Below are 11796 nucleotides of genomic sequence, written 5' to 3' on the forward strand. Positions count from 1 at the left end.
ACGATGCCGATGCCGTACAACCACACGGGTTTACGGTTTGAAAGAAAATAAGATATTTTTTTGGGGTCCGCGCGTTTTATACTCTAGCGGTACACACTCACAGGATAGAGACAAATCGGCAGACTCAGCCAGAGGGGCGAGTCCAACGAGACGAACCAATGAGCGTTAAAAGGGAGCGATGGCAAAAAAATACATTCATTACGATTTGTTCGCTCGTTGGATTCAGATGCAAGCTAAAAAGGGTCCTTTTCAGGATCACAAAATTATCTTCAATCTAAAGAGTTTATTGTTTTGTTATCACTCGATATCCCCATCTTGTTCAGCTAAACCTTTCTGTTTAACGATTGCGTTTGCCACTCGCCACAGCTTTCACAGTTGGAAAATTTCTTCCCATCCAGCTTTGTGACATGTTGTACAGTAAATTACATTCAATGCGACGTGCCGAAGCGCCACTCAGTGTCGCATTGGAGGCGATTTTAACCTGTAATTGAACATTTGCGATGACAGTGGTACAGTGTCGACTTTCAATGTGGGGTCATAATTATGGGAGGTGGCCGTAGGTCGAACCATCAAATAAATAAACTGACTAGTTTGTCGGTTGGAATATAACTGATTTTATTCAAATTCATACATTGACAGATAGTCATGGCTGGGGTTGCCAGTCGCTTTTATTCTTCTACACTCCTCCTCGACGGGTGAACCCCAGCTAATTCTCGGAACCTCGTAAGTTTAGTGTTTGCCAACGGTTTTGTCAGCATATCCGCCACCATGCTGTCGGTAGGACAATACTTCAAACAAATCTTGCCTTCCTCGTTCATCTGGCGAACAAAATGGTATTTCGTGTCGATGTGCTTTGATCGGTTGTTGATTTTACCTGCTTCCAGCTGTTTAATGCACGATTGGTTGTCCTCGTGAATTCGAATCGGCTTAGATACGACAACGGAGAAATCTTCTAGCAACCGGTCAATCCATTGAATTTCCTCGCAGCACTCCGCAAGCGCCACAAACTCAGCTTTGGTGCTGCTCAAAGCAACACATGTCTGCTTCCGAGATGCCCAGTGGATCGGACCACCACCGAACATGACCAAAAATCCGGAATTGGATTTACGCGTCTTTACATCGCCATCCCAATCAGCGTCGACGAAAACTTCCATTGCTGTTTGTCCTGATCCCAGGGAAAGCTCGTGGTCCTGGGTGAACTTAAGATACCGAAGAATTCGTTTCGCCTCGATCCAATCTGCTTGCGATGGATTGCTGACGGAACGCCCAAGAATTGATACGCTGACTGCAATGTCCGGTCGAGTGTTTACTGCCACGTACAACAAACCACCAATCAAACTCGAATATTGATGATTGTTCGTTAGTCGCTTCTCCTCCTTTTGTTGAAGGTGGCCAGGGTCCAAAGGAATCTTCGCTGATTTCGCTTCGGTCAACCCAAAACGCTCCAACAACTTCTGAATGTAGGCTCGCTGGTTAAGAGAAAACCCTTCTTCGTCGCGTCGCACTTGGATGATCAGAAAATGGCGAATATCTCCCAGAGATGCCACCGTGAAGTAATGGTTCAGAGCAGTGATTAGTCCGCTGTACTCCTCCTCTGTATTGCAAGCGATGACCATGTCGTCCACGTAGATAACCAAATACATAAACTGTTTGCCGCGTCGTCTCACGTACAGGCATGGATCGTTCTCCGACTGCGTGAAACCGAGATGCTTCAACACTCCATCTAGTTTCTTGTTCCATACGTGACCTGCTTGTTTGAGGCCATATATGCTTTTCTGCAGTAAACATACTGCATCCGTACCACCAGTTCCATAACCCGGCGGTTGCCGCATGAAAATCGTCTCGTTTAGATCACCGTGAAGATACGCTGTTTTCACGTCAGCGTGTTTCACCAGCATACCTCGTGCGCTGGCTATCGTTAGAAGTGCTCGGAATGTAGTTTGTCGCACCACCGGAGCGAACACCTCGTCAAAATCCGTACCGTACTTCTGGGAAAAACCTTGCGCAACCAGGCGCGCCTTATACCGCACTACATTGCCATTCTCACCGAGTTTGCGCTTGAATGTCCATTTACTGCCAACTGCTTTGCGGCCTATGGGCAGTTTCGCTAGTTTCCAAGTACCATGCTCCGTCAACGATCGTATTTCTTCGTCCATTGCCGCACGCCACTGTACCGCCTCTGGCCCGTTGATTGCTTCATCAAACGTTCTCGGGTCCGCCGCGAACTTGCGTGCCATCCCAGTGGTTTCCAGGTAACGAACTGGCACCTGTCCCTTGGTGCTTCGAGTCGAACGCCGGATTGGCGTTACTCCAGCTTCGATATCGCTTTCTTGATCGTTGTCGTCTTCAATGTCACAGGGTGAATCGTATGAACTGTCGGACTCGTACTCCTCCTTAACCGTCACGTCATCATCAGGTTCTTCGTTCTCGGTAACTGCTTCATGGTGCGGCGATAATACGGACTCATATTCCACGATACACGACGATGGTGATGATGTTTGAACCTCGTTCTCAAAATCTTCCATCTCTATGAAGCGAACATCACGGCTGATTGTGACCTTCTTGGTTGTTTTATCGATGAACCGGAATGCTTTGTGACAATCGGAATAGCCCACGAATGTCAACTTTTCCGCTTTCGGTGCCAGCTTGCTTCGCTTCTCAGCAGGAACGTGAACGAACGCATTGCACCCAAAAATATGCAATCGCCTGTAATCCGGTTTCTTCCCGTACCAATGTTCGAATGGTGTTTTCTCGATGGACCGTGAAGGGAGTAGATTCTGCAGATGCGCGGCCGTGTTGACTGCTTCCGCCCAAAATTCGTATCCCATTTTCGCGTCGATCAGCATACATCGAGCCATTTCAACAATCGAACGATTTTTCCTCTCCGCGACTCCATTCTGCTCCGGTGCATATCCCGCCGTGTACTGGGGCGCGATCCCATTCGCTTTGTAAAATCGCCCCAAACGTTTCGATTTATATTCGCCTCCCTGGTCGGAGCGAATAATCGTAGGAATACGTCCAAATCTGTTTTTCACCATACTCACATATTCTTCAATAATATCTGCCGCCTCCGATTTCTTTTTCAGGAAGTAAACGACGGTATATCGGCTGAAATCGTCGATCATCGTGAGAAAATATCGTGCACCACCTGGCGATACCGTGTTCATTGGACCACAGATATCGGTGTGCACTATATCCAGGATCCTTTCTGATTGGCGTCCAGTTTTTCTCGGAAACGGTTGTCGGGTAAGCTTGCCTTCAGCACAGCACTCACACGTTCTGAGTACAGCACACTTCTGGATGGTCACACCTGTCGCCAAATTTTCACGCACAGCTTGCTGGATTGCATCGGGATCACGATGGCCTAACTTCCGATGCCAATGGTGGATACAATATCTTTTGTATTTTCATTCCGCGCTCTTTTGCTGCTCTCAGCTGGTACAGCCCATCGATTTTCTTCGCTACGGCTGCTACGACTCCGTCACGTTGAATCACGCAACCACGGTTTTCAGAAAAAATAACCTCCGCTCCCTTGGCAACCAGTCGTCCGACTGACAACAGATTCGATTCTAAATCTGGAACATAGTAAACAATCGATAGGGTTACCTCTTGCTGTTTTCCTGTTTCGTCATGGCAAAATATGCGACCGTTTCCGATGCCTTTCACCGACGTTTGATTTCCATCGGCCAGCGTGATGAAAATCTCCGAGCTTGGCTTCAGCTCGTCGAAAAATACACGGTTACAGCACATGTGCGACGTTGCTCCAGAGTCGACGATCCACACATTCGATTCACTTTTGTTGCTGGTTGTCATGAACGCAAACGACGTTGCCATGCCAACTTTCGTTTTCGAAACTTGATTTTTCTTTGATTTCGGGACGCGTTTTCCTTCACCGTTTTCAGCTTTTACTGCTGGACATTCCCGTTTTACGTGACCGGGCTTCTGGCAGTTATGACACACGATCCTTTTGTCACCACCAGCACGGAGAATAGACTCCCCGCGATTGAATTTTTCCGCTCGTTTCTGCGCTTCATCTAACAGCTTTCGCTTGACTAGCTCGATGGTTAGCTCCTCGTCGGAACGGCTTTCCAACGCGGTAGTGAGGGTGTCAAACGAGTCGGGCATACTCTTTAAAATCATCGCAACCTTCAGGCTGGGTTCGAGATCCTGTCCTGCGTTTGCCAGACTTGCGAAAAGTTGCTCCATCCGGAAAAGATGGCCTTCCATGTCCCCATCGTCATTGTACTCGGCTTTGCACAGCTTTTTCAAACACGATACGCGGGTGGACATCGTCGTTTTTTGATGATGTTTTTTCAGCTCGTTCCAGGTCTCCTTGGCGGTTCTACAGTTCCGGATCAACGGGTGTTGACTGTCGTCGACGAGCAAAACGATGGTGGCTCGTGCTTTGGCATCTCCTTCCGTCCACGCTTCCATCGGAGGTTCTGGGGCGGCCTCCGTAACGTACTTCCAAAGATTTTCGCGAACCAATAGCATTTCCACCTTGAATTGCCAACAGTCGTATCCGCCGCTCTTCAGCTTCTCCAGTCCGAATTTGTTTCCGTCCATATCGGAGACTTAAAAATTTTGGTTGAAAAGATGATGTAATCTTCCAGAATTTTCTTCACCTGGGCCCATAACCTATGGGAGGTGGCCGTAGGTCGAACTAACAAATAAATAAACTGACTAGTTTGTCGGTTGGAATATAACTGATTTTATTCAAATTCATACATTGACAGATAGTCATGGCTGGGGTTGCCAGTCGCTTTTATTCTTCTACAATAATTTGGATCTCTATGTTTACAAAAATGTCCAACTAAATAAGTCGCATTACATGTCCGTCCAATTAGCTAAATGTCGAACTAATAGTAAATTACTGTACTTTCAATCTGGAAACAATTTAAGAATTGGTGAAAATTGGATAATCAGGAAAGTCCCCAACTATCATTAAGCTCAGAACAACTGCCAAATTCACATACTCATTAGATCCTGGCAAACAAATTATGAAAAAATCAATTTGTGTTTTATTATTATTTTGGATAATGTTTTAGAAAGCATTGAACTGTATTTCCTAAACTCTTTTTTGGAAGGTTTAATGGCCCTGAAAAGCGCCTTGTTTTATGGAATGGTTCCAATTTAGAAAACTTAGTACTCGTGGTTTTGAAAAAAAAAACCATTTCGAACGCCCTTGATGCCGCCTTGTTCTGGATTTGCCACCAAAGCAGTTTGTATAAAGAACAAACTTTTTTCTTCTGCTACCTGATGCCGTTTTGCGATTGCGTTTGCCACTCGCCACTCGCTGAAACTGCCTGTTGTCTTGATGTCCACCGAACCGAATGTGTTCGTTCCGAATACGGGTTTTCTTATCGTCGCGAGCAGCTTTGCCAGCTAACTCGATCACTTCGGTGGCCGAAACTATATAACGCCGGCTAGGTGGACTGGTGCACTGGTACTAACGCGCTCGGCCTAGCTACCCTTGCGGGGAACTTCAGATCAACACGGTTCGAGCGGGATTTTGCCTTTCCCTTCACTTTTCCTCCTTTACCATGTCCAGACATGGCTGCTTGGGTTGATTTGTTGATGTGTTATGATGCGAACCGATGTGGTGTACGGTTTGAATGAGAATGATCGTTACGGCAGCGGAGCGGGGATTTTTAAGCTGACTGGCTGGCTCGAGAATTACGCATGTGTGAGACTGCGACCAATGTTTCGTTCATTTTTTTGTTTTTCCTTTCCAATCGTGCTTCATTCTATTTCGCTGCTGCTCTGGTTGCCCGTTTTGGTCGGGTACGATTTGAGGAGCACAAAATGGACCAATCAAAAATGGGCACATAGTGCATTTTGACAATGCTTGATATTTCACAATTATTCAATTATTTATCTCAAGAAAAATGAAATGTTATTCATTATGATAGATGCGTAGATATATTTCCTATCAATTGATGCAAAAACCTTTGCGATCTATTGAGAAATGCTCGAGTTATAAGCGTTCCAAATCTTGCATTTTTTCCTACTTGTTCAGTGCCTAGATTTCCATTTCACCCCCTATATCTTCCGGTTAGACGTAGTCCTACGTCAAAAATTATATAAAAGGATTTCTAGGAACTTCCTTTTCTCCTAGAGACGAATGAACTCTCAGAGTTTAAAGTCTCTCTAATTCAATACCTTCCTTCCTTCCTTTTCTTTTTCTTGTTTTCTTGTAGATATTGTCCATTATAAAAAAATATCTTCGAAACTGTAACTGTTAAAAATTTCCATAAGCCACCGATTAGTTTATAGTTTACTGTTTACAATTCTTCCACAAGTGAAATTCTTTCACAAGTGTGTATATGTATGACCATTATATTTGGCGAATAACTATACGAAAGTCAAACATTCATATTTTGCTTTTAAACGTATGAATCTAACGACGAATATATCGACGAATAGTTAATATATGGATCCGTTCAATCCATTTACAAAAGGGACTGAAATCAAATAAGAATAGTTCGATAATGATCTTATGCATTATATTCAATAAATATTAAACGCCGCTCACATTAATTTATACATTTCATTCAACAATATTCTAGAATATGAAAAATGGCACTTGTCCAAAAAAGTTACTCCTATACTCGCGTCGGTGTGTCAGACCGAAAGTGTTAAAAAAGTGGCACACGTTCCCTTTGTACCAACACATGCGATACGCTGAACGATGACGAACGACGAATAACGAAGCTAGAGAGAATCGCAAAGTCGTAGTGTTGATATTTTCTGAGAAATTAACGAATTATTGATTTCTTGGTCTGACAGACCAATGCGCGAGTATAGGAGTGTTGAGAGGCTTCAAACTTTGAAGTTCATTCGCCTCTAAAACCGTCTTGCTTCTCAAGACGGGTCTATGGTACTAGGTGAGGCCGTTTCGTCACTAAGTTGGTTAGGGGAGCGGTATATGAAAACAGTACGGAAGAAAGCAGAAGGGGAATTATTTCCTTGAAGCGTGAAGGAGACAGACTGATCAGGAGCGAGCTTCGGCACTAGCGTATTGTGTTTTGTTTACAAACAAAACACAGTAGATTTTCAAGATGGCTGAAGAGTGGTTTTAGCAAGTTGGCCCACCTTAGGATATACTTCTACGCGCCTTGTTGCTTCTATTTCATTTCCTTTTTATATTGATCTTGATAATGCTCGGTAAACGTTAAATCTTTGTTTTGTTTTGCCGAAAATGTAAATAAACTGTATTTTAATTCATTATTACCAAATTTATCAGATTTCCTACGTGAAAGTTAATTTATAATCATTTGCTGTGCTGTAATGGAAACTATTGGACTGGAGAAGCATGAGGTACGTGTCTGTTTCATCCTAATATTTCCACGGTGCGAATCTAACCGAAACGTTCCAACAGCTTCCGCCAACAAACCAGAAGAGAATGGTTGCCTTCATAAATCATTTCGTCCTGAGTACGGTTAACTTTCTGAACAAATTTGCCGCAGATTGTGAGGACAAATTCATCGAGTATGAGTATAAAATGCAAAGCCTGGAAGCGTCGCTTCTCATTATCGAGGCAAAACTGGCCTCGATCGAGGCTCTCAAGAACGGAACCGTGATCGCGAGTGGTGTGCAAGATGAGAAAACTGAAACCCCAGCGGAGGTCCATGTAGCAGCGGAGACGGATGATGACCGGAGCAAAGACACCGCAGAAGTACCAATTAAGGAAAGGGATCAGCGATACGACAAATATTTCAAGATGGTACAAGTTGGGGTGCCGATTTTAGCTGTTAAAAACAAAATTAGTTCCGAAGGTTTAGATCCTGAATACATCGATGAGTTTCTGTAGCATATATTTATTTGAAAATAAACTTTATATTAGTTTCATGTATTTTCTTAAAAAAGTAATATAAAACAATCATAATATATATTTTTGAAATCAACGAGGGTTTTCTAAACTTTGGGTAATTGATATACTCCCCCTGCGTACACAAGTTTGTGTTCACGAACTTTCCTTTGTAATATATTTTTCAATTCTTCTTGGGAGAAGTCAACTTGAGGTGCGAACATTTTCAGCATTTGATGAATGCGGTCCAATGGTAGTGAATCAAGATTAGTGAGCATTGCTTCGATATAGGACCAGAAAACTTGCAGTTCCTCCTCCCTTTGATCACTGGCTGATTCCATCGCGCTTTCAGCTTCGTCGTCTTCACACACATCTGGAGCTTGGGTTTGTATTTCGTCTGCAACCTCAGATCTGCTGGCCCGATCGTTGAGGATGTAATAATACTCACGTACTTCACGAATAAGACCCTGGGACTGCCAGAAGATAAGACGCTTCCGAAGGATTGACGGAGGCATATTCATCTTCTGTGCTAGTTTTTCCAATTCCCACTCCCGTTGTTCCCCGAATAAAATTGCAATAGTAGCTTGCGCAGGTGTAACCTGCATCTCAGTTGTTTTGCCATCCAGTTCGATTTCGATTGTGACCTTCCCATTGAGTGGGGTCCAATGAAGAGTTCTATTATCTTTGAAGCGTTCAAACGCTTTCGTATATCGATCGAACATTTCTTTGATGACGGGAGGCAACTCCATTGTTTCCTTTTTGAACGTTGGCCAAAACTGGGAAGAAACTATCAACGCCGATATATCGAATGGTTTTTCTTGTTGAAATCCAAATTCACTGAAAAGAATATGTGAATTAATTTTCTTGGAGTCGTTCATGTCTTTCAACATCACTTCGCAACTATGCAACATCGTTTCGCCAAAGCGAAGTTTCAATAGCTCAAGGTTACGAATTTCCTTTCCCGGGTTTGTATCCAGCTGAGAGAGAAGTCTTTCAGCCAGTAAATTGCGATACTCGTTTACAAACAGTTCTTTGCTGCCATAGATATCTACGACCATGGAGATAATATCCGAAGGTTTACCAGGGCGAGCATCTTTCGTGGCAACAACATCCACATTGACTGGATCCGGATTCCAATTTTCCCAATCTGTCAGTTCTAATTTTTCATTGACGTTATCTTTTACCTTCACATTTTCACTTTTGGCAAGTTCGTCGGACAGATCGGAGCAGCCTTCCTCCGTTAAACTGGTTACAACACAACGAACAGTGTCGGGTCTACTTCGCAGATATTCCTTTACCGGTTCGGTAATTGTCTGCAAGAAAACCCCGGAAGGATCCAAATGACGCAAGGTTTTTATAGCCGCGACATAACCGGTTAGTATATCTGGGGTATCGACACCCGGATGCAACAATTTCGTTTCAAGCGTTTGCTTCACCGTCTTAATAAGGTGACTCCTCAAATCGATCTTCTCTAGACATAACTTCAAATCATCAATCGATGCGAGGGACATGGGAAAATCAATTATAATGCTGAAGAATTGATCAATTATGGCATTGGCATAATTTTCATACATATAGAAGCTCAGCTTTGTCTGAAAGTTATTAATCGCTTCCTCAATCTTTTTGTTCGTGGGAGATACGGTTAGCGAGCCACGATTGTAAATTCTAGTTAACCACTGCAACACGACGGTATTTAGCCACCTTTCTAGTGTTTCGACATACGAAACAGAGAAGCTTTCTTTAGTATCAACAATCCTGGCATCGATTCTTTCCTGAATCAATGTCGTCAGTGTGAATCCTGCAATTTTGTCCAGCAGCCCCATAGAAGTTAGATAACGATTCGTACTAGCGAAAGCATTAGCCAAACTCTGACACTGACAATGAGCAGACTCTGCCCCACATGCGGTGCATTGATACGTTTCAGGGATATCCATACAATCCTCTAGAAATAAAATCAACATAAATAACCAGCGAATATTATCAAATTTAATCTCAAACCTGTTTCCGCATGACTCAGCGCAAATACCTTAAAGGCTGTGTTATAAAATTCGTACACTAGATCGTTGAAATGCGCCGGCAGCTGTGAGAGAAGCAAACATCGAAACATACGATGAAACTCACCGAGATCGTTAGGCTTTTTGGCCACATCAATCGGCAAAGCTATTCCCCGCTTAAGCTTCTCTAGACGTTTCAACTGCAAGTAGTATCCCACGAAGTCTTCGTGCAGCTCATGAACAGCTTGTTGGAAGCGGAAAAAATGCCGGTTTGTATCCCGTCTAGAACCTTGGGCTTGCGGTTCGCCCATCGATGGCGAATGATTGAAGTTACGCCAGAACTTGGGAACCGTTTCATGACGCAGCAATCGTTCGATTTTGAAGAATATGGTTTCATATATCACCGGAATGGCTTGCGCTTGTTCCAGCTGGATCGATAATTGAATTATTTCGTGATCGGGTACCGGCAAGTTTACGAGCTGAAGATGAATCAGTGCGAATGAAATTTGGTTGGTTTCCATCATTACTGATAATTTTACCTTATTCTCGAGAATTGGAAAAACTCGATACAAACTTATACATATATTTTCGTTTAACATTTTCCGGAGTAATAAAATGAGAAAAATTAATGTTCGAACAACTTCCCAAATTATACACAATCAATTCACGTTGACGGCGGAATGGTGTCGACATCTGGATACGACATTAGTTTGTATGAGGCCAACTCCTCTCAATCCTCTCAATCAGATTAGTCGGCCCTAAAGGCCCATTTATACGTTGCTAGTAGCTGACTTGACAATGAGCAGCTACTGACCCGGTGGACTCGCTTGACAATTGGTTGACTCGCCTTGTCCGTTCACACAGTGTGAGCTGCTGGCGAGAAACTAGATACTACGGCACGGGTTTACCAGGGATGCCAGGCGACTTTTCAAATGTCCATCAAACAGTCAGAAACAGCAATCAGGTCCGAATTTGTCAAATGATTGGTCCAAAATCGACTTCTTTATTGGCAGTTTTCATCTTAGGTTTTCAGTTGAATGTATCATCACACAATTTTATAGCAAAACAAACGCTGATCGTGTTTAAAAATACATACTTTGTGCTGAATTTCTTTGAACTGAAGGTACTATCCGAAAAAGCAGAAAGAGAAAAGGATTCGGGCCAGGAATTAGATGCAAAGAAAAGGAGCAACAAATACAATATTGAAGGAACTCTACGATGAGGATCCCCGAGATTACAGAGCAGTGTTGGTAATAACACCTGAACAAGTGAAAAAACTGTTGGATTTAATTGCTCCACGAATACAACGCCAAGATACAGTCATGAGGGATGCTGTACCTGCAAGAGTTAAATTAGAAATGACATTGATGTGCCTTTGTTTTGGAATATCGTTGGGATTGTTGTCGATATTTTTTAGAATCTCGAAAACATCCATAGCTCAGATAATTCCGAAAGGATGTGATGTTATAAATGGTAGTCTAAAAGATTTTTTTTTTAATTTTATTTATTTTGTGAAATGAAAATGATAGTCGATTTGCAGGTGCAATAGATACGCTTCAAAAATTTTAATAATGAATGAAAATGTACTTTTTTAAATCGAATATGTATTCTGTTTCTTAGAACAATACTTTTTTTTGTAAGTTGTGATCTGATAATGATTCTATATTAGAGATTCTCAAGAAAACTATCTCAAAAAGAAAGCGTGCCCCGCCAGCGTGCAAAACGAAATAACAATTATTTCGTTTAGAAACTATGAGGGTTTTATTTGTTTTTCCAATAATTTTCAAGTCTATAAATATCTTCACATATTTTCAAATATCTTAAAAATAGAGACATTTCATTACATTTGGCATCACTGATTCGAACGCTAAATTCTGTTTTTGACGTTGTGAAGCATGCAAGTGCGAGTAAATTCAAAAAACTTTGAAGTAGCTCGCACGCCGGATCACACATGACAATAACTGGCATGATGTGTTCACACGGTGTGAGTAG

The 11796-nt window shown here is 42.7% G+C and overlaps 2 protein-coding genes across 2 annotated transcripts; one reads left to right on the forward strand and one right to left on the reverse strand.

Annotated features, from left to right (window-relative positions):
- The first annotated feature begins 7191 nt into the window (after positions 1–7191).
- Positions 7192–7907, forward strand: LOC129769365 (WASH complex subunit 3). Its single transcript, XM_055771590.1, has 2 exons — positions 7192–7320; positions 7382–7907. The coding sequence occupies exons 1-2, from the start codon at positions 7291–7293 to the stop codon at positions 7811–7813; spliced, it is 462 nt and encodes a 153-aa protein (XP_055627565.1). The 5' UTR covers positions 7192–7290; the 3' UTR covers positions 7814–7907.
- LOC129769359 (anaphase-promoting complex subunit 2) lies at positions 7847–11796 on the reverse strand. Its single transcript, XM_055771581.1, has 3 exons — positions 10344–11796; positions 9809–10283; positions 7847–9752 (listed from the first exon to the last, which is right to left on the reverse strand). The coding sequence occupies exons 1-3, from the start codon at positions 10401–10403 to the stop codon at positions 7918–7920; spliced, it is 2370 nt and encodes a 789-aa protein (XP_055627556.1). The 5' UTR covers positions 10404–11796; the 3' UTR covers positions 7847–7917.

The sequence above is a fragment of the Toxorhynchites rutilus genome, chromosome 2 (genome assembly GCF_029784135.1).
Source record: "Toxorhynchites rutilus septentrionalis strain SRP chromosome 2, ASM2978413v1, whole genome shotgun sequence".
Taxonomy (NCBI): Eukaryota; Metazoa; Arthropoda; class Insecta; order Diptera; family Culicidae; genus Toxorhynchites; species Toxorhynchites rutilus.